The sequence below is a fragment of the Aptenodytes patagonicus genome, chromosome 10 (genome assembly GCF_965638725.1).
Source record: "Aptenodytes patagonicus chromosome 10, bAptPat1.pri.cur, whole genome shotgun sequence".
Lineage (NCBI taxonomy): Eukaryota > Metazoa > Chordata > Aves > Sphenisciformes > Spheniscidae > Aptenodytes > Aptenodytes patagonicus.
Window position 1 is genome coordinate 20,155,474 of NC_134958.1, and position 20,501 is coordinate 20,175,974.

The window sequence follows — 20,501 nt, forward strand, 5'->3', positions numbered from 1 at the left end:
GGTAAGAAGTGTCTAAGGCATTTTTAACACCAAGTTATTAATGACAGTGTCTCACTCCCCTCATAGAATATGTTTAGCCACCAACTTTTTATATGCGTACCATGTTCTTTTTACTGTATCCCCTGCAATGTAAGGCTTTTAAAAAACCTCTGTTGTCACATGTACGGTATTGGAGATGCTACGATGTCTAAATTTCATCTTCTAGTACCTGGAACAAAATGGGTCACTGACTTTCTCTGATTTGGTATTTACTTAATCATGAGTTCTTATCTCTTAGGGTGGAGGAGAAGGCGGCAGAGATATGGGAGACTAGGAATCAGTCTGGCCTTAGCATGTGTATTCAGGTCACAAGTGAATTAATACTGCTACTTTGATCTTTGTTCTGCAACCAGTTATTTGATGGACTGGCATTAAGTGTGGGAAACTGGTCAATTAAGAGCAGCTTTCATGATAAACTTGCTCTTAAATTAACCTTTATTGTGAAAACACAGTATGGCACTGACATAAAACTGTACTTTTCTTAAAAGGCATGTATACTAAATTGGTGCATCTATTTCTGTATCAAACACCTACTTTTTGCATCTGGTAATTGTAAGTGTTCACAGTTTGAATTAACTGAAATAAAACTTATCTTGTAAATGCAACAAATTGTAATACCAGATTTTGGGGTTTTTTTATTGACTAGAAACATACAAGTTTTAAAAGTCATAAAAAGAATACAGGTTAAATAGAAATTCCCAACAATAATTAGCTTACCAAGACACCTGATACTTTGAAAGAGATGTTGATACGTAACTTGAGATATTATTTAGTAAAATAAGATACATGTAAGACTTTGTTTGAATGTTTTCTCATGGTTTAAAAAAAAAAAAAATCCACTTCTTAACAGCCATTTAGAAAGGGATGGCTTTTAAAAACTAGCTAAAAACCTGTTTCCTCATTGCAAAAAGGTAATTATTTAATGTCAGTATTTAATACTGAAAATATGCATGGTTTTGCTGTACTAGTTTTGTTTTTTTTAATGACTGGATACTATTCACAGCTGTTAGTGTAGTTTGCTGACTTACTGTTGCTTACATACTATATACTTTCTATACTGAATGCTTTCAGTGTTTTGCAAAAGACTATTTTTCTTTTTTTAAATAGATATCTCAGTATAGAATACGAAATGCAGTTTCAAGACCAGATTAGAGGGAGGGAAAAAACATGCATTCCAGAAAAAGAGCTGAACGTAAGTGAGTAACTGTATATTTTTATTTATCACCATGTTACTCAACATGGTAAAGGGACTAAAGAAATGCTGAAAGCAAATGAGCCATTTTAAATCTATCTAGCCTTTGCAACCCTTGCAGTTAGGGTAGCTGCAGTAATAAAGTATACAAAATGCATTCTTACAGCAGTTTCTGTCATGATACGCATTACACAGCTGTAGCTGATAATTAATGAGGGGAAGGATGTAGCAAGTCCAAGGTTTTTATATTAAATGACACCACCCAATTAACAATACACTATTTAAAAGTAAAATTATAAGAATAGAGCTCAGTTGCCTGCAAACTTGCAGGAAAAACTTGCACTTCAAATCATTTACTGAAAAAGAGATTCCAGCTTATTAGGCACCAGTAGCATGTAATTTTTACAAAATCAATCTTAATTACATTGTTGTATTAACAGGCATTTTTAAACTGGTAAGGCTTTCAGGAACACAGATCCAAAACCCCATGCCAAAGTGTTCAGTGTTGCTTTCTTCTAAATGAACAGCCTGTAAAGAAATCACATGAGTATAGATATGAATAGTCCTTAAATTGTTAGACTGCCTTGGGAAATTGCCCACCCAACTTAAGTAGGAAAACCCATGCAACAAACTTAAATTTCATGTACCACAAGAGGTGAAGATTTAGCACTTTGAGCCTTCTATAACTCAACCAGAACAACATGGCTGTCATATAATTAATCTTAAAATAAGGCTAAGGTGTACTATTTCTTTTCTTCCAGATGCCTTTTAAAATTTCAGTCTACTGTTCCATCCCTTAGTGATACAAACCCCAAACTGAAACAGCTGCTAGGAGTGTTGATACCTTTTCAACTGCTCAACAGCCTTACTTCAGGCATTGTGACCTCTCATAAACTACATCCGTATAGTAGCACATGGTGTAAGTACTACTATATGTAATTTGCATATATATTTATCTTTTTGTCCTTTAAACAAAACATGAATAAAATCTGGATTTATTTAATTTTTTTAAACCCTCAAGTGTTTCCAGTGTTTTTCATATACCCCAGACATTGGGTTGCATTTCAAGATGCAACGGGTGCTATACCCGTTATCCGTGTATAATTATCAGTGGTTATCTGTTCCCTTACAATTTACACAAAACAAATTTTGATTAAGTAACATGAGCCAGGGAACTGCCTTACAGTACTACTGTTTAAAAACAAACAGGCAAGCCACCAGTGACTAGCAGCGGCACAGAATCGCTTTGGACTGGCAGAAGTACCCTACTCCTTTAATGGTGCTTTTTAACCATCTAAACTTAGCTCAGAATTAAATAGGCAGTATTTATTACAGATAGGCTAAAGAAAACAACAAGTCAAAGCACCTAAAATCAAGTATGTTTGATCACAGTGTAGCTGCTTAGCTGCCTGGCATACCTGTGTAGCCATTTAAAAACAAGAACCTGAAGAAAAATTTGCAATTCAGGGTCCATTAACAATGTTTTTACTAGCCAACTCTAAGCAATTTGCAAAATAAGCATTCCAGTATCAGTTTTCAAAATCAAAGCTAAAATATTTGCAGGCTATAAATGCATTTATGTAAGTGGAATATTTAGGCTGCTAAACATTGCCCCTTACCTTCTGTGAGCCTGGCTTTCCCCCCAGTAGGCTGACACAGGACAGTGGAGCACCCTACACACAGAACTACTGTCTGAGCATGGCTGAATACAGTGGTGATCTTGTAGCATCCTGGAAAACAGCATTATTAAACTTTCCATTGAGTATTTCTAGCATGATTTTTTTATTGTATGTGTAATTGAATCAGATACTCTAAACACACCTGTCCAAAAATTGATCTCATTACACAATATACCAAGTAAAACAAAGCAAAACATTGTTATTGTGGTCTGAAGTACTTGCTTTTACTAACATGCACATGAAAGCAAGTTAGTTAACTGAAACTATTATGACTCCCCATATGAAAATCAACACAGGCTGATGACTGACAAGCCCTGTAGTATGTCTCCTGCAAAAAAGTCGAGGAGTTCTAGACTAGCCTTCTCTGCCAAATAGAAGAACCCGTCTAGCTAGAGAAGTATTTAACTTGTAATAGTAGAACATTGCTGTTGACAAAGTCTGGCAGCTGTGAATGTAAACACTGCTGTTCAAATCTGTGTTTGCTTTCTGTTTAATAATTGGTACACGTAAGGCATGTGCTTGGTTGCATTCTACAAAGCTAGCATCGTATTTAAACGAGAAGACTTGCACAGAATAACTTCACTAATTCCAGATGCAAGAAGAGGCATCAGCAACACTTGGTCTACAACTTCTAAATTCTATGACTTAAGAAAGAATGAAATCACTCTCATACATGGCTTACACAAAGGGATTTTCACTGCTTTCATTCTTTTCCCTGAAAAGTACTTTTAATTAGCCAAGAGGAATTTTGGGAGAGAGAAAACTTGTAAAGGATTTAATCTAGATGTGGATATAGAAAATAGGCAAGTAAAGGTGAGCATAGATTCCATTTTTAGCATGTGTGGACCAGAAAGATAAGATAGAATATATGCTGTGAGGAAGGTCCTCAGAAAGCTCTCTGACAAGACAACTAGTTGGTAGAGAGAACTCCTATTAGACAGAGTAACAGATTTCTACTTTAAGTCACAAATAGTAACTGCACAAATCTTTGTTTGCAAAAAACTGCTAGCAGCTAAAATTTAAGCGTAGCAAATGTTGTGTGTCCCCCCTGCCATGAATGTGAACTTGCATGTTGATGAGTTTTTAACTTTGTGGATTTTGCAGGGAAATGAGCCCAATCCATTTCAGTAACTAGGCAGCAACTTCCAACAACACTGAATGATGCATAAGGCCATCTGATATTTTCAGTGCCTCATGCTTAGGACTCTGTCATTATTGAAGCTCTCCTGCTTTGCTCTATATATCCCTCAAACTCAATAACCAATTAATCCAACAATAATGAAAATAACCAGTGACCTCTGGGCCTATGTTGACATGAACTGTATCTTAGTATATGCATGCATGTACACTGGTTTGAAGAAAGTTTAAAAAAAACCAAACAACAGTGGCTTAGCCTTCAACCATGTATTTTCTTTAAAGTAACCACACTTTACTTTCAAACAGTTTTAATGAATTTACCTCACTTTTAGATGGAAAACAATGTCTCGGAGCTTCTTAGAAATCTAAGCTACTAAGAAAGAATAAGATGATAAGAAAATCTGAATAGCGCAACAATTCCCTGCTTCTAGTCAGTAAGTCTATGCATTTTCTTACTGCTATAATCTTATACTGCAGTAGTTTCTAGGAGGTAAGTTACCACACTTGACATTCTGTGCCTTGATATGGATGTAGCTCTGCTGATCAAAGAAGCTGTTCACTGGTAGAGCATTCTTCTGTAATTGTGCTAGAAAATCCCATGTTTTAGTTTATAAAAGAGGAGTTGGTTATTCAGATGTTTCCAAGCCAAACTAAAGAAAAATCTGTGAAAAGCGGGCACGGGCAACACCTTAAATATAACCCCTGCGTATGTGAGCTAGATGTCAGCTTACTTCTTAACAGCAACATGCGAAAAAGGCAGTTGTGTATGTTTTACTTTCTATGTAAAGTCCCAGTATGCCTGCCTATATTCTGGTCAAAGTTCTTCTGGTTGCTCTTCCAGAATCAACCCACGTACAAAAGGAGGAAAACAATGTTGTCTTCTATTTGAAACTTGTGCCGTGGATGCTTTAAAGCATCCATTTCATCTCACTTCTTATACGTGCAAATCTGGGGGTTTGGTTTTTTCCCTACTTGCTAGGATTTCATAAAGGAAAAAACCCAACCAAAAAAAATAATCTCATGCTAGACCTCCAGAAAAGAAAATAAAAAGCTGTTTAAATTAACTTTTGAAAAAGGTTGAAAGCACTTTTACTGTTAAAAGAACCCAAAGCAATATAGACTTTTTTTCTCTACAGAACAGATAAACCACATTTAGAATAAAAAAAAAATTAAAAACCCAGACCTTTTATGAACCGCATAACAAAATTAGTTTATTCCTCCTGTGAGACAGAAACATTCTGAATATTTACCTGGGCATTTTACATCCATAAAGTAGGAGTTTGGGCTCTGCACAAGACGTTTCTTTTTGTGCTTTCTCCTCTCATCCTCTAAGGAGGGATGCACTAGATCTTTAGCCAGCTGGGTAGGACAAGAGGAAAAACGCACGGCGTGTTGAACAGCGCTCAGGCTACTTGGACGGACCGGATGCCGCCTTCAGCCTGTTCCCGAGCAAGGCCGCAGCGCTACAGCCAGCCTCCCCGGCGGGGCTGAGGCTGACGGGGATAGCGAGACCCCTCTCGGGCCTCCGCAGCAGCGAGGCGGGAGCGGCGAGAAGCCGGAGCGACCGCTGCCGTGTCCCCCCCCACCCCGCTCCGGCGGCGGCTCGCCCGCCCGCCACGGGGCGCGGCGCCGCCAGGTCCCTCGGGGGGCGGCGGCCGGAGACGGGCGCCTTCGCTTCGCTCCGCTCCCCCCCCCCCCCCCCCCCCCCCGAAGGCCGCGGCGCGCGGTACCGGGGCGGCTCCCGTCACGCGGTGCCCGCGCGCGCCCCGTCCCGAGGAGGCCCGAGGGCAGGCGCCAGCCGGGAGCGGCCCCCCGGGGAACGGACCCTCGGCCGCTGGCCCGGCCTCTGCCCCGCGGAAAGGCCCGGCCGGCGCCGGTAAACAACTCACGGGCATGTCTGCCGTGCAGCCGCCCCGTGCGCCCGCGACGCCGGCCCCCTGCTGCCACCCCCGGCCCGCCCCTTCCCCGCGCGCTTCCGGGGGGCGCGGAGCGCGAGCTGCTCTGGGCGCCCGGCGGACTCGGGTCTATGGTGTGTTCCGGGGGTGCCGGCGGGAGGGCGGTGGCGATCCGCCGGGGCGGGGGCAGCGGGACAGCCGGCCGGAGGCGGCGGCAGCGGGAGCGCGGCGCCGGGCCCCGACGGGCTTCCAGGAGTCTGGCGGGAGTCTCGTCCTCGCAGGGACCTTGTTGGCAGTGCTTGCAAAAACGCCATCCTGTCGTTTCCCTGCGCGTAACTTGGTTTGCGTAATGGGTGAGGAAGTCGGTGCAGAGACCGTGCGCGCGTTCGGTTCGCCTCCTGTAGAGGATTTTTGTAGGAGCTGACGGTAGCGCGCCTGCTGCTTTCCCGCAGGCGAAATGGCGCTTCCAGGAAAAAGCAGCGTGAGAGCTCCTGCAGCGGCCGCTGCCGCGTTTATGGTGGGGCAGTACCGCAACGCTCGCTCTCCCTGGCGCGCAGAAACTGGTGAAGCACAGAGAAAGACGGAGTCTTCAGTATGATCGCAGTTCTCTCTTCAAAAAATCTGCTCGTTTGTCCCTCGAACAGATTGATACGTGACACAGGTGTTTTCAGGTAATAAATGGAATCTAGAAGTCCCATCTACTTTCACGTTAGATGCTGACTGAATTGTCACTCATACGTCGTTTCATACTAAATGACATTGCGTGAAGTTGTACCCATGTGCACAGTCTTTTGCAGTTTCCCACCCCAGTCAAAAACAAAGATGCAGAAGAATTTGTTAGTTGTCATTTATGTGTTTAAACCGATTTAGAGAACCTGTGAGAAAAATACTGCAGATAATGGGACTGAAAAAAACATTTTTCATTACTTTTTCTAGTAAGAGATTGAGTGGTTTTTTCCGTAAGTCAATAAAAATAATCACAAATATAATCTGTAAAGACTCTTGGAGTTAATTTAATCAAGCCCTGAACATTTAAAAGTGTAATTCACTAGAAGTCCAGTAAGTGGCACGAATAGACCTTACAAAAATTGCTTAGTATGAAATGTCTTCCAAAACAACAGGCAGCGTGTTGAGCCACATCCTTTTTGAAGAGAGAACTGATGCATTTAGCAAAAATTATTTTAAAATTTTGCTATGAGCAGAAGTGAAGTTGTAGGTTTTATAGAGGCGTATCTTTCTGACAACAATATTCTCAAAGCTGGGATGGCCTCTCCAGTGCGGACACTGTACACAACTTTCAAAATACTTTCTTCCCACCCCAAAACCCTACATTATTCTGCAAGGATAGACCCATGTATTGTAGTGCTCCAAGGCATTATATTGGTTTTCCTCTTCTCGCCATCACAACCGTTGTCTTGTAACATTGTAATGCTATGTTAGCATTTTTTTCCTTATGCGCTGGAGTGGTGATGACACACAGAGAGAGGTATTTTGGAAGCATTTCTTGTTATATCATGGGGAATTTACTATGAAAGGCTCTGACTCATACTTTCCTTTGCATGCTGTCCTGTGAAGCTAGGAACATAAACCAGTTATCAGTGCAGAGTCAGTTCTTGAGTCCTAGTTGTTCCTACTACCTTTCAGCCTTTTTCAAATGTATGTTATTTATCTGCTAGCAGAAGGGAAAGGGGAGACTCTATTAAGCCTGTTGATTCAGAATCTGAAGGAGAATTCTGTTTTCCTTTGTTTAAGAAAATACCTTCACAATGTATAAAGCGCCACCAAGAGAAAAACAGAACTTCTAAAGTGCCGCCCTCCTTCACCTCTTCCTCCTAGCTTTTCCTTCTTAAATGTCTTTCCTGTAAGGAGCCTCTGGTGCTTGAGGAAGACTTTAGAGACAGTTTACATTAAAAATTGGTTTCTATGGAAGGAGGGGCACACAGGATGATCTGAAAACAGGATGTGTTTTGGACACATTCCTCTGGTTCTCTATTTTGGTTTTACTTAGAGATTCATTTCCTTTTCATAACTGCTTACTGTAGTTCAGTGACCTGCTGCATGAGTCAATTCTAATGCGTTACCTTCAATCTTATGATTGAAGTTTTTTTTAAGTATACTCTTTAGAAAACAGAAACACAGCACTGAGTTTAACTTGTGAGTTAATAAGGAGAGAAATGCAGCCTGTACCACAGTGGCGTGGCCTACAGAGACGGAGATAGATTCAGGTCTAAGAGAATGACTTCCCCTTTCCAGCCTTCTCACAGCAAACAAAGACTTTGATCTCATTTTAGAGAAAAGCACAAGAAACATTATCGGTCTGCTAGAATGGCAACAGAAAATTTCCAAAAGCTGATCTGGAGACGTTTAAAAACAACATAATGATAGTTGGGTTTTTTTCCTGCATTGCGAGTGGCAGTCTCTTGCCATTTAAAAGCTGAATGTGTGTCTCTGGTGACATGCATTGTGGTGGTCTCCGCTGGGCTGGTACAGCCAGCAACCCTCCCTGCAATGAGGGAGGTAGTGGCAGAGCACCAGCACCCAGTGCTACCCTGTTCTGCTCATTTGTGGCCGCCTGCAGCTGAGTTTGGGTGGGTCCTTAGGATTTGCTGTCTGACGTTGCGAGAATACAGGCTTTTGGGGGGGTTTACTACAAAACCTCATTTAAACTGACTGTCGTCACTGAAGAAGTGAGCATTGACTGATTTAAAAAAAACAAATTCACCCTAATAATGCTTATGGTGGTTTGTCTAGAATACTAAAATGTGGATGGGTGTCTCTGTAGTACTATCATTAAGACCGTTTAGATTTCCATACACTAACCAGCTCTAAGCTGCACTCACTTCACTTCAAGAGGTATGTTTGATCTGGAACGTAGTCTGCCTGTGGTTTTGCCAGTACTGCAGAATTAAGTATTATAATTTTAATTGATTATAAATTAATGGTGTAAACCATGGCATGTAGTCATTTGGTTTAAATATGCTTATGCTGAGATAGTATAGATTAGCACTGGAACTTGAAGGAGTCCTCTTTTAGCACTACCATAATAGCAAACCTTGAAATGAATAGAACTTACAGGTAAGAGTCTTACAGTGCTTTTCCTTTCTGGAATTGAACTGTACAAACTTTAAGTAACTTTTTTCCAATAATGACTTGATTTAACCTCTTCTACATAAAGTTCTGCAGCATATACATATGGAAAATTCATACATTTAGATCACTAAAGGGGAGTACTATTCTTTGTAAAGACCAAAAAAATTAAACCTATGCATTGATCTTCTTAAAACTAGGACTTGAAAGCAGGACATCTCGACATATCAAATGCAGTAAGACAAAGTGTAGAATGAGCATAGAAGTATCTACCTGCAGTGAAAGACATATTTACTGGAACTGGGGAATAAGTGACATTTTTTTAAAGGAGTGTCACATGATGGTCATCAAACAGTAATAAATTGCAGAGGCAGCTGCCAAAACCAGAGTTGTTAAAGATATACATCAAAAATATTATCATATTAGCTAGCAGAGTCCAAAAGCTGAGGAGCAAAGTTCATGTTAATGATTTGCAGTTAGGTGGCATTTGGGGCAAGACTGCCTCATAAGATAATCTTTTGTAGGACTTGGACCTGTGGATTCCTATTAGTGCCAAAATAACAGGATCCTGGTTCTACCAACATGTTTTAAACTCTGTTGTTTTTTTGAAACCTTGTACTTAAACAATTGAGATGTAGAATTTCCTACAATTTCATATGCATTGAACAGAAGAGCTTGATTAAAGACAGATTTTCACACAGTTCTTTTTTTACTTAACCTGAGGGGGGGAAAAAGGATTTTTGAAAGCTAGAAGTAATGATGTCTATCATTTGAGAAAGTAAAAATGAGAGTGGCAATGAAGTAGCAATGTAATCTGTTTTTTTCTTTAAAATGTAGGTGTTGGTAAACTAGTCACAAGTATTTCCTGGTTTTTTTAATGTGTATGTAAAGATTGTTGAATTTATTGCACATGAATAGAGGGAGTAATTGCATTTTGCTATTCATATTAGTGCCTTTCTTAAACTGAGTGCTTTAACAGATGCACTTTACATACATCTCAGTGACTAATGGAATTCTGCTGTATCTTGGTTGGGACTCAACATCTGTTTATTGGATGAGCTTCAACTGTGGTATTCAGGCAAACTGTTAGGGCAGTCATTTAGGGGTTGTAAAGGGTTTTAAAATTCTGCTTTTTTGAAATGTACCAATCAGCATCACACTGTTACGGTGCTATCCGCTTTTATATAGTGACAAAAGAGAAACCACGGTATCAACCATTTTCTATTTCCTTACGTGTTCAGTGTTCCCCTCAGTGGTTCTCCCATGTCAGAAAAAAATGAAATATTTAATTGTAGTTGATCTATTTGACTGTGATGCAATATAAAACAAATGTTGCCTTTTCCAATTTAGTGCAATAACAAAGATTGGGCTTCAAAGTATTTTCATGGAACAGGTATCGTAGCGGCTTGGTTATTGAGCCTTAACAAACAGCTTTGATAGTACTCCGCAAAGTTTTACTAACATATTGCAAAGTATACAGTTGTACAATTAAGTTTTTCCATATTGTAGAAAATCAAAAAATGTAACTCAATTTTTATATCTTGTTTTTAAAGTTCATGATTAAGTAAACATCTGTCCCTTGAATCTGGCAAACTGGCACTTTTCCAAATCAGAACAGAATGCAATATTACAAAGCACCAGTGTAATTAAAGAGGGAAGTAATTTGCATTATTTTTCTATAAAACTACTCTTGAGTAACAGATGGCGATCGCAAACATATTGCTCCAGAGACATATGGAAGCCTATTTGTTCCATAAAACTCAAGAGTGAATATTAACCCCAAAATGACTCTCTTTGATGCTAAAGTACGATTGTGTAATCTTCAGTATGGCCGTAATTACAGTACATAGCAACTCATGTCTCTGAAAATACAGATACAGGGAAATGTTTCAGAGATTAGTTTTTCATTTGCAGTTTCCTATAATCTGATTATTCATGCTAGTGTGAAATAATTAACCAATTTGGTTTGACTGCTTCAGTGCCAGGTTGCCATTATCATTTATAAACTTATATCTTGTAGTAAGTATTGTAACAACCCATCTTAACATCCAAACAGCCCAACTGCTAATTATACAGTACAAAAATGAACCAAGCAGCCATGTTTCCAAATTCCACCCTGAACTGTGCAGAGGTCTCCAAGCGTGTAAAAAAAAAAAAAAAAAGAACCAACAATTCCCCCCCATCCTTGTTTTGCTGCCTTGATTCTGCTCTATCAGATGATACCCTGGTCTTCCAGAGGTCTCAGTCAAACAAACAATGAATTTTTTGCTTGAATCGCAACACAGCATCTATGATATAAAATTAGATTTTGATACAATTACCTGGAAGTTAGGTTAGCATTCATGACAACTCTTAGGGAAATCACCTTGTACAGAGATTTACATCAGATCTGTCATTGGATTTTTGATGGTTTGTTATGACAAACACATATTGGCCAGGAACACCATCAAACTGAGACCCTTAACAAGATTTGGAATAATTAATAACTTGGAGCAGAATAGCTTTTGTTTTCAAGGTTTATAATGGCTGAAGGTACTTGTTTGGAGTGATTCCTCAGAATACTTTGCACAAATACAGCAGTAGCCAGGCGTTAGACTAGTTTAGCCCTATTTCACCCCATCAAATTGTAGGTTAATGTCATGGAGTGATTTTCTGTGTGCTTGGAATATGGAGGCTAACCATGTATGACAGAGTTTAATATTCAAAACTAATTTTGTTTGATTCTGTATAGAACTCAGCATATATATTTGCCAAATTAACACCAAAAAAAAGTGAGGAAGGACCTTTTACAGTTGTAGGCTGTAGGTAGATCTGGCTGCAGATGGGAGACACGAGCAGGTACCTCTGCACTGCTGTTAGGCGGTTGAATCACATTTGCACCCCCCGATCCCATCTAGAGGGTGCTTGAAACACTCGCGGCTAAGGAGAAATGGCAGGGGCCCTCAGGGCCTCCGAACACCGCACCTCGCTCGCGCCTTACTCCAGGCAGCTGTTGAGCACGATGCCCCGCCGGGTGACCGGGTGGTCAGCGGGTGCCAAAGGGCCGTTCCTGCACGGAGGTGAGGGGAAGCCTGGAGGGAGCTGAAAAGGAAGCTGGTGGCTCAGGCCTTGCGGGATGACAATCCCTTAATGAATGTTTTGGAGAAAACGGCTTTTTCCTTTGTTGTCCTAAGAGGGAAGTGAGAACTGTTGTAGTGATTTAGCGTGTTAGATTTCTGTTTATAGCTTGTCTAAAGGCTGCAATTTTTAAATTAAATTAAAGCAATAGCTCTTTGCTGTCATTTTGAAGTGTTTCAGTAATGCTATTTATTTTTATAGTGCCTTGTGACATCCTGTGAGGAACACAGCATAATGAATACATAATAAGGCTGCCTCACACCAAGAGATAATTATGTGTGGAAAAAGATGGGGAAAAGTGTTTACTGAAGTGCTCTAGAATAGCCACGTTGTTCTAGAATACCCACGTTCTTAGTGCTACTTGAGACTGTGTAAAAATAATTTTTCTGTTGTGTGAACAAGTTTCTTCCTTACTTGACACTCCCAAAGCAACATGTAAACGTTTGAGGCCATATACGCACTCACATTTCACCTGTGCTTATTGGTGATGTCAGTATTATGCCATTATTTGTGTCACTTGAGCAGATAAATACATGACTCTATTTACAAATCTAGGTACTTTCCAAAGAGAATTTAGCCCAGTCCCTTGTAGAATGAGGCCATCCGATTGCTGTGATAGCAATCCTCCAAGCGTCATTCAGGATGCGTGTGTTCTATGTAGAGAACTCGTGCATCTGCTGCCATTTGAGCACCAAGAATGCAAGGTCTCAGACCTAACGGCTTGAGCGTTAACTCACTTAGCGTCAGTGCGTGTAGCGTTTTAAGACTCAAAGACGACATCTACGTTCACATGGAAATACACAGGGAAGCGTCTGGCAGAGTGCCTGGCTCGGCGGGGCCACGCGTTGCCTGCAGGCTCCTCCGGCACCGCCGAGAAGGGGAAGGCAGACGCGGGGCCACGCGTTGCCTGCAGGCTCCTCCGGCACCGCCGAGAAGGGGAAGGCAGACGCGGGGCTGGCCGCTCTCGCCCGTGCGGGCCGGCGGCGCCAGGGAGGCGGCTGCTCCACAGCACGCGGCTTCCGCGGACGACGGCCGCGCCGGCGGCGCCTGCCAGAGCCTTCGCGTTAAAGGCTCCTAACTGGAAGACACTCAGGGGCCGCGGCCGTGCGGGCGCTGGCAGCGCGCTGCGCTGCGCTCCCGCCGTCCGCCGCTCCCCGAGGCGGCTCCAGCCGGCGGCAGGGGCGGAACTCCCGCACGGCGGCGCGGGTGCCGGCGCCGGCGCCATCTCCCGTCGGGGCCGGGTCGCTTCCGGCGCGTCGTGACGCGGGGGGGCGCTGCCTCCCGTGAGTGGGCGCCGGGCGGGGCGGCGCTTCGCTCCCTCCCTCCCTCCTTCCCGCGGTCGCCCCCCCCCCTCCTCCTGCTGCGGCGGCGAGCCCGAGGCCGAGGGAAGATGGCGAAGACCTACGACTACCTGTTCAAGCTGCTGCTGATCGGGGACTCGGGCGTGGGCAAGACCTGCCTGCTCTTCCGCTTCAGCGAGGACGCCTTCAACACCACCTTCATCTCCACCATCGGTGAGGGGCCGCGGCCGGGGCCGGCCGCCGCCATCCCGGGGGCGAGGGGGGTCCTGGCCGGGGCGCTCCCGCCGGGAGAGGAGCCTCCGGGTGGGAGGGGGGGACGGGGGCGCGCCGCCCGTCGCGCCGCCCGGGGCTGGGGCCGCGCTCGGTGGCCTGCGCGTGGCCGCTGTGCCGGAGTGGGCGGGAGCCCCGCGCCCGTTACGGGCCCCGTGCGGGAGGAAGCGCCGGGGCGCCGCCGCCGTGCCCCGGCTGCCGCAGGGGGAGCGGGAGCCCAGCCCGCCCGCGCTCGGGAGCGCCGCTCCCGCCGTCCCCGTGGAGGAGGCGGTGGGGAGCCCGTCGGGGGCCCCGGTGCGGGCAGGCCGCGCGGGGGAAGGGTTTGTCCCCGGTGCGGAGGGCCGGAGGGCGGCTGGGCGGCGCGGCCCCTGCCAGGAACCCGCACGATGCGAGCTGGTCCTCTGGCGGCCCCGGCGCCTCCCTCTGCCCCGGCGACAGCAACAGTTAGCTGGGCCTGGGCTGTGCGCAGCCTTTGGGCCGCTCGCCCGTTGTTCCTGCTGGTAGTGGAAACGCTGTTTCTGTAGGGCTGTCTAAGCAATGGCGTGTACAGGACTGCAGCGGTAACGAGTCCTACGCAAAATCCAGAACGTTGCACTGGTTGAGTTACGGGATGATCTTTCAGTCAGTTTCTCTTGCTCTTCCATTATTGGTCGTTTCATGTTTAGATGTAAATTTTCAGAAAGTAGAAGAGGGCTTGGACTGCTTAAGCGAACTGTGGCTGATGCTAAGCGGCGTAGTGACCGTGACTAAACCGCTCTTGGCAGGTAGCTTAACACTCTCTTCTCTTCTCAACTCTTCTAAATGCGCGTGTGTGTATATTCATATACTCGTAGCTCAGGGTTTTAAGATTTGGAGTGGTTCTGTTCAAGCTCCTTAGTCGACTAGAGCTAGAAGCTCCTTAGTGACTAGATAGATAGAGGAACCTCCTTGACAAAAGTTGAGTTTGGTTATAAATTTGGTGGTGAAAAGGGGTTTCTAAAGCTCTTTTAATGACGGTGAGATATGATACACCAAAACAGGCTGCTGTGGCTTATATTTCTGTAGGATTTGTCAGTCTTAAAATACTTTATGCTGAACTAAACATAGGCAAAATTTTCCAGTTCTTCACTGAGATATTGCTGAATTGGAATCTCAGTCTGATGAGACTTGGGATTTATGGTTAGCTACTCATAGTTGAGGTCACTTTTAAAATAAAATTAAGTACACTGTTTTTGGGATGAAGGGGTAAACTGCAGTGGAGGCTGCTAGTATTTAGGAGGGCAAAACTAATGCTGGCTTTGAAAAATAACACTAAGAGAATGGGTAGACTCTTTATTGGAAGGAGATTGATTTAAAGATGAGGTGGAATAATGTGTGACTTGTTTTATGTTACCCAAATGCTGTATCTTCTTCAGATACTTTATCATGCTGAACTTGGTGCACAGGGAAGAAACATATTTTTATTTAGGCAGATGCAATTGACTAAATGAGGTATGGCTGGCATTTCTAATGCTTTAAGAACAGATTTTCTGCATTTCAGAAAATATTTCTGAAGAATTAAAATGGCACATTCCTTTTCTCTCTGCAACCAGTTTCAAAATGCTGTATCAGTAACACCAGCTAATCAAGGCCTGAGTAGCATTTTACCTAAAAAGGTATTTTGCTGTATCTGTGGTAGAATAAAAGGTTTAATAAACATTAATAAATGCTGTATGGGTGGTTTGTTTTTTTTTTTTTAAAAAAGCCTATGTTGGTACTGTGCTAAATATAAAATACCTCTTTATACTTTTAAAGAGATAGCTAACATAAATGGTTGCATCTGTCTTCCAACCGTTTTCTTGATGTTTCTTGAACTGCTTAGCCCCTTGATGTTTCTTTTTCTCACTGATTCACTTTGAAGTCTTGAGGACTGTGAATGCGATGCTGTTTTTTCTTAACTTATTCAGTAAATGTAGGATTTGCATTCATTTCCTACCTTTATATTTGCTTTCACCAAGGGTCTTATTTTCAACACTATTCAACTTGAAGAAACTTAACTAATAATTGAGGCATACTTCTGATTCCATAGGTAGTATTTATTTCACAGTTACATTTTCCTTCTTACAATTTGTTTTTTCCAGTCCCTTTTATTTTTTAGCAAAGGACCTACAAACAGAAAAGTTGACAATGCAGGAAATAGTGAAATTGTTCATAAAGTGCTGACATATGCTTAAATAAAAATACTTTGGTTTTTTTTTTCAGTCTTCCTCATATATTGCTTGTATTACTTTTAGGTCAATCATGTAGATCTAATCTGTTTGTTCTGGAAGACACGCTTGCACGTACTCTCTCTCTCCCTGTCTCTGTGAGTGCATGCTGGCTGCTCAATACCAGTCGGTTTTACAATCATAACTAATACATCTGATGAGCTTAGGGGCATTCCACTTTTAACAGTTCTGATTTTTATCCTTGATCGATAAAGCATAGCCAACCATGGTGTGGAGGGAGATGCAGGGATGCGGTGCTTTTCCCAGACTGCCCCCCTGCCAGTTGAAGTTGTAAGGTCTCCAGATTAGCATTCCTAACTGAGTACACTGAGTCTTCCTGAAGTATAAGCTGGCAGGCTGTTTTGCTTATATGTTCTCCAAAAAGTGGATTCTGCAATACAATGGTACTTATTGTTATGATGTGTGTTCAATTCACAGTGATTTTAATTAGCACACACGATATTGTGTGTCCTTAGTGGTGCCCTAGTTCTCTGGTCTGTCTCTCTGCTAACAAATCAGAGTTGGTTTAACTGTAGAAGTCTGAGAAGGCATATGCTTGAAATGTGTTGACGTCAAATTTTATTGTTTAATTTTATGTATGTAAATGCTATTTGTGAGTGAGGTGAGTCATTTAGAGGTTTTTCGTAACTACATGGGGTTAAACTTTTAACTGTTTCAACTTTTTTTCTTAGACTCTACATTCAGATATTAAAGCAAGCTTTGTTGCCACAATGAAAGGGCCCACATCATGTCTAAGCACCAAATATCATTCTGGTAATTTCCCACTCCTATTGTTTAGTAGTTTAACCGGGGTTAAACCACAACACTTCAGTTACCAGAGCAATGGAAACACTTTCCAAAAGGAAAAAAGAAAGTAGGAGGGGGATATGGAAATACTGCTTTATTATAGATTATTTGTTTTACTTAGCCTCATTGTTCATATTATAGAAATGAGTCAATAATGAATTGTAGTTGCTTTGTCATCTTGCATGATATACTTATGTCATACTTTGCAGATTCCCTTCTCTTCTGCTGTCTTGCAAAGCATGCCTGTAAGGCTACATCCTTGCAGATTGCTTGGAGGTTTGCAAATAGTCCCTGACTTTTCTCCTCAAGACTTTGGTCATTCTGTAATGATGGCTGTACTGATTCAGACAGTAAGGTCTTCCAGCCTGGTGTTCTGTGGCCAACGGTTGCACAAGAAGTAGGATAAAAGTGCAGTGCATGTATATTTATAATTTATCAGACTTTTTTTATTATTTTTTGGGCAACTCTTGGCGCAAGAGTCTTTCTGTCTTTGTCTTGACTACCTGGCATAACTAATACCTTCAGCAAACTTTGCTACCCATTATGAGAAGTGAACCAGCAATCTTTCTCTCAGATGATCCTTTTGGCTATTCTAAGTGATGTGTTTTCAATCTGTGAAAACACAGGTTGGCCATCAGCAACTTTAGTCAAGGCAGGTTCTTGGCCTTTAGCAACTTGAAATTTTTTATATAGGGCTCTGTAGCTCTGTTTGGAAAATTTCTAAAAGTGTTGACAAGTCATAATACTGCTGTGGTCCCTAGTGAGGATCAGTTTTTCACTGTTAACATGGGATAAAACATTTTTTACAACGGGAATGTGTTATGTAAGGTTATGTTGTTTAGTTTGCTTCCTGAGTGGAAACTTCTGCTTTTGCACAGTTCTACACGGAAAGTAAAATGCAGTTGAGTCAGCTCGTTTTCACACTTCAGCTCCTAAAGCAAAACTTATCTTGGAGTATCTCATGTGCATTTTGCTAGTAGTTTCAGTGTGGTGTACAAGAATAAGAAGCGTTAATTTAGCAGTCTCTAAGTATCTTAACTTGTTGTTCAAGTAGTGCTGTCTGGTAAAACTGGATTTGGTTTATCATTCCAAATAATAAGGTTTATTCTTTGCATTCCTTTCAACTTTTTGTTTAAACTGGTTTCTATGAGAGTAAAGACATATCTTTTAGCTGATAGCATTTCTGACTTAGTACAAAGGCTTGCTGACTCTGAAACAAAATTTGTCATATTTATTTTTTTTAATCAAAGATGATATCAGCATTTGGCAGGAAGTTGCCCACACGAGATAGTACTGTGTCTGAGAGTTGAAACAATTTGTTGATTTTACAGAAGTAACTTTTCCTTAGCCTACATCTTGCAAAATAGGACACTACTCTGGCAATCAAGCACATGTATGCTGACCTTTGAACACTTTGATGAAAATCCTTTGACAAGCAAAATTACCAACTTCCCTTTTGCAGTGAAATTTCTATGTCTGTAATGTGTAATGGAAATTGTTTTAGTGTACTCAAGTCAAATTATGCCTCACTGAATATTTCTACTCTTCTTCCCCACAGTTACTCGTATGATAGACAAAAGCTTGGTTGTTGGTTTGTTGGGTTTTTTCCACCCTCCCATTAACCTTTAGCATTCCCTATCCTTATTCAGTCAATTTCTTCTGGGCTTCTCTGGATGGCAGGAGCTGTGGAAGAAAACGCACATCAAAGACAGATGAGCAAAGGGAGGGAAGAGTCAGGAAGGCGTTGTCAGTAGTACTTTATTAATGGTCGTTATAATAAATGAATTGTAAGTAAGACTTTGAAGTGACTGAGACTAGTTTAAGTGTCTCAGGTGGTACCATTATTCATATCTATGGAATGGAAGTGCATGTTCAAGGTTTGGAGGATCTGGTACTTGAGTATGTCTTCAGTACAGTGTGAGAAGGAGGTCAAGGGTTTACATGGGAATAGGGGCAGACTGCATTATGGAGGTAAATATGAAACTGGAAGAATGATTCCATTTTCAAGGTATGTGGTGAGTGGTCAGCAAGATCCTGATGTTGATCAGAAAGCGTTGTAGTTGGAGACATCGTAGGTTAAAAGCATTAAAGTTTGTGTCTCTTGTGACTTTAGATTTGATACTAACACCTAGCTGGTAACAAAAGACATCTTAGACTTTGATTTTCATCTGCTGATGAGATTGCGTTACCCTACTATATTCTGCAACAGGCCAACAGCGTAAGTGAAATTGTTTGGCTTTTATTAAAAATGCTGTTGCAGCTTTCTTGCTGCATGTTACTCTGAAACAGCATGACAGATGTCTAACTGTTTTTTGCCTATTCCTAACTGGCAGATGGAGGTCCATCTTGGTTATGTGTTATCTGGTTATTTGAGTGACAGGAGGGCAGCTTAGAGCTGCTTTTGTGACTTGGTTTGAATGCAAAGTTAAGAACACAGACTAACATTGAATGAATGTAGGAACAAATGTATTGATTGATTGATACAGTCTTTGAGAGGGGTGTTGAAGACATCTAGCTTTTGTTTGGGAATTTTTTATTTACTTTTTTGAAAGGATTTCCTAGTCCTGCAATAGGGCATCCTATCAGTAGAAATACACCTCGAACTGACTTATTTCAGAATTTAACTGAAATTCATAATTGGTGATGAATACATGCAGTATTTATAGTGATGCTTTATTTCATGTTTTGTGATAGAAATCAGGTGTGTGTTTGTAATTCAAAGGATATTATATTGCTTTTTATCTTTAATCGGATGTTATGGTAGCTTAAGTGCCTAGTCCATCAAGCTGACTGTAGATATATAAAATAGATCTGATCCTTTTCTAATGTGGATGAACTATGAATAATAGTAACTTCAACAGAGTTGCACTGTGTAAGACTCTTGTACAAGCAGAGTTGATCCAGAGGCTTTTAGTTGCTGGACTTGCAACTCAAAACTTAAGTCAGCAACTTCCTGTCCCAACAGGGCTTGCGGTGGGATGTAATTTAGTGCCAAAAACCTTAAAGGGTTTTTGAGCAATAATTGCATGTAATATTGGTTTAATCTTGTGGTTTATAGTAAGCTTTCCTCTTAAATGTAAGCTATAACACTTCTGATTAGATTGTATGTAGTTTTAAAGGGAACTAGAGTACTGCATGTTTCAAAAGACTTCTCTTCTGCTAGGGAGAACAAACAGTGGACCAAGTTTAAGATGTTCTGTATTAGTTTTGCTGCTGCTGTGCAGACTCTACTGCTTTGGGCACCAGAGAAAGAACCTGATGCTGAATGTCAGTGGCATTCTCTTATATGTATGGCAATATCTAAGAATGTGTAAAGCAGACTGGTCACTAATAGGAGTCTGGCACTAAATCTGGAACTTGGGAAGAACAGGTTGAGTTTAAGAAATTGGGCAAAGCTAAAGTGGCTGCCAGCCAGGGAACACATACACTGCTCCCCCCCGCCCCCAACAAAATCCTCCTTTCTTTCATCTGCCAGAGAGAAACAGCTTTCCGTTACTAAACAAAAATATCTTGTGTGTATGGTGTGACTTCTGATGGGATTAAAGATGAAGTAAGGTATCTGTGTCAACCCAAGCATGGAAAGAAGGAGGAAGATCCAGTAAGTCAGAGTAACTGCTGGCTGGGAGAACTTCTCTGGCTTAGCAGAAGTAACTAGAGAGGAGTGCTTAGAATATGCAATGCAGGAAAAGGAGATGAAGTGGCTATCAAAAGAACCTTGCATAATGTAGGAAAAGAACACTGTTATGTGCCAG

The 20,501-nt window shown here is 41.9% G+C and overlaps 2 protein-coding genes across 4 annotated transcripts in view; one reads left to right on the top strand and one right to left on the bottom strand.

Annotated features, from left to right (window-relative positions):
* Positions 1-648: 648 nt before the first annotated feature.
* On the bottom strand, positions 649-5,986 carry RPS27L (ribosomal protein S27 like). The gene is made up of 4 exons (XM_076348389.1): positions 5,937-5,986; positions 5,298-5,406; positions 2,851-2,961; positions 649-1,759 (listed from the first exon to the last, which is right to left on the bottom strand). Exons 1-4 carry the CDS (start codon positions 5,940-5,942, stop codon positions 1,731-1,733), a joined length of 255 nt encoding a protein of 84 aa, XP_076204504.1. The 5' UTR covers positions 5,943-5,986; the 3' UTR covers positions 649-1,730.
* Positions 5,987-13,511: 7,525 nt separating this feature from the next.
* The window catches only part of RAB8B (RAB8B, member RAS oncogene family), a 31,405-nt gene continuing 24,415 nt past the window's right edge, over positions 13,512-20,501 (top strand). For all 3 annotated transcript variants that reach the window (XR_012996200.1, XR_012996201.1, XM_076348387.1), the window contains exon 1: positions 13,512-13,660. Coding sequence is in view for 1 of the 3 variants with exons in the window: in XM_076348387.1 (XP_076204502.1) it covers positions 13,537-13,660 (124 nt within the window). In the remaining 2 variants the exon portion in view is untranslated. The remainder of the gene's footprint in view (positions 13,661-20,501) is intronic.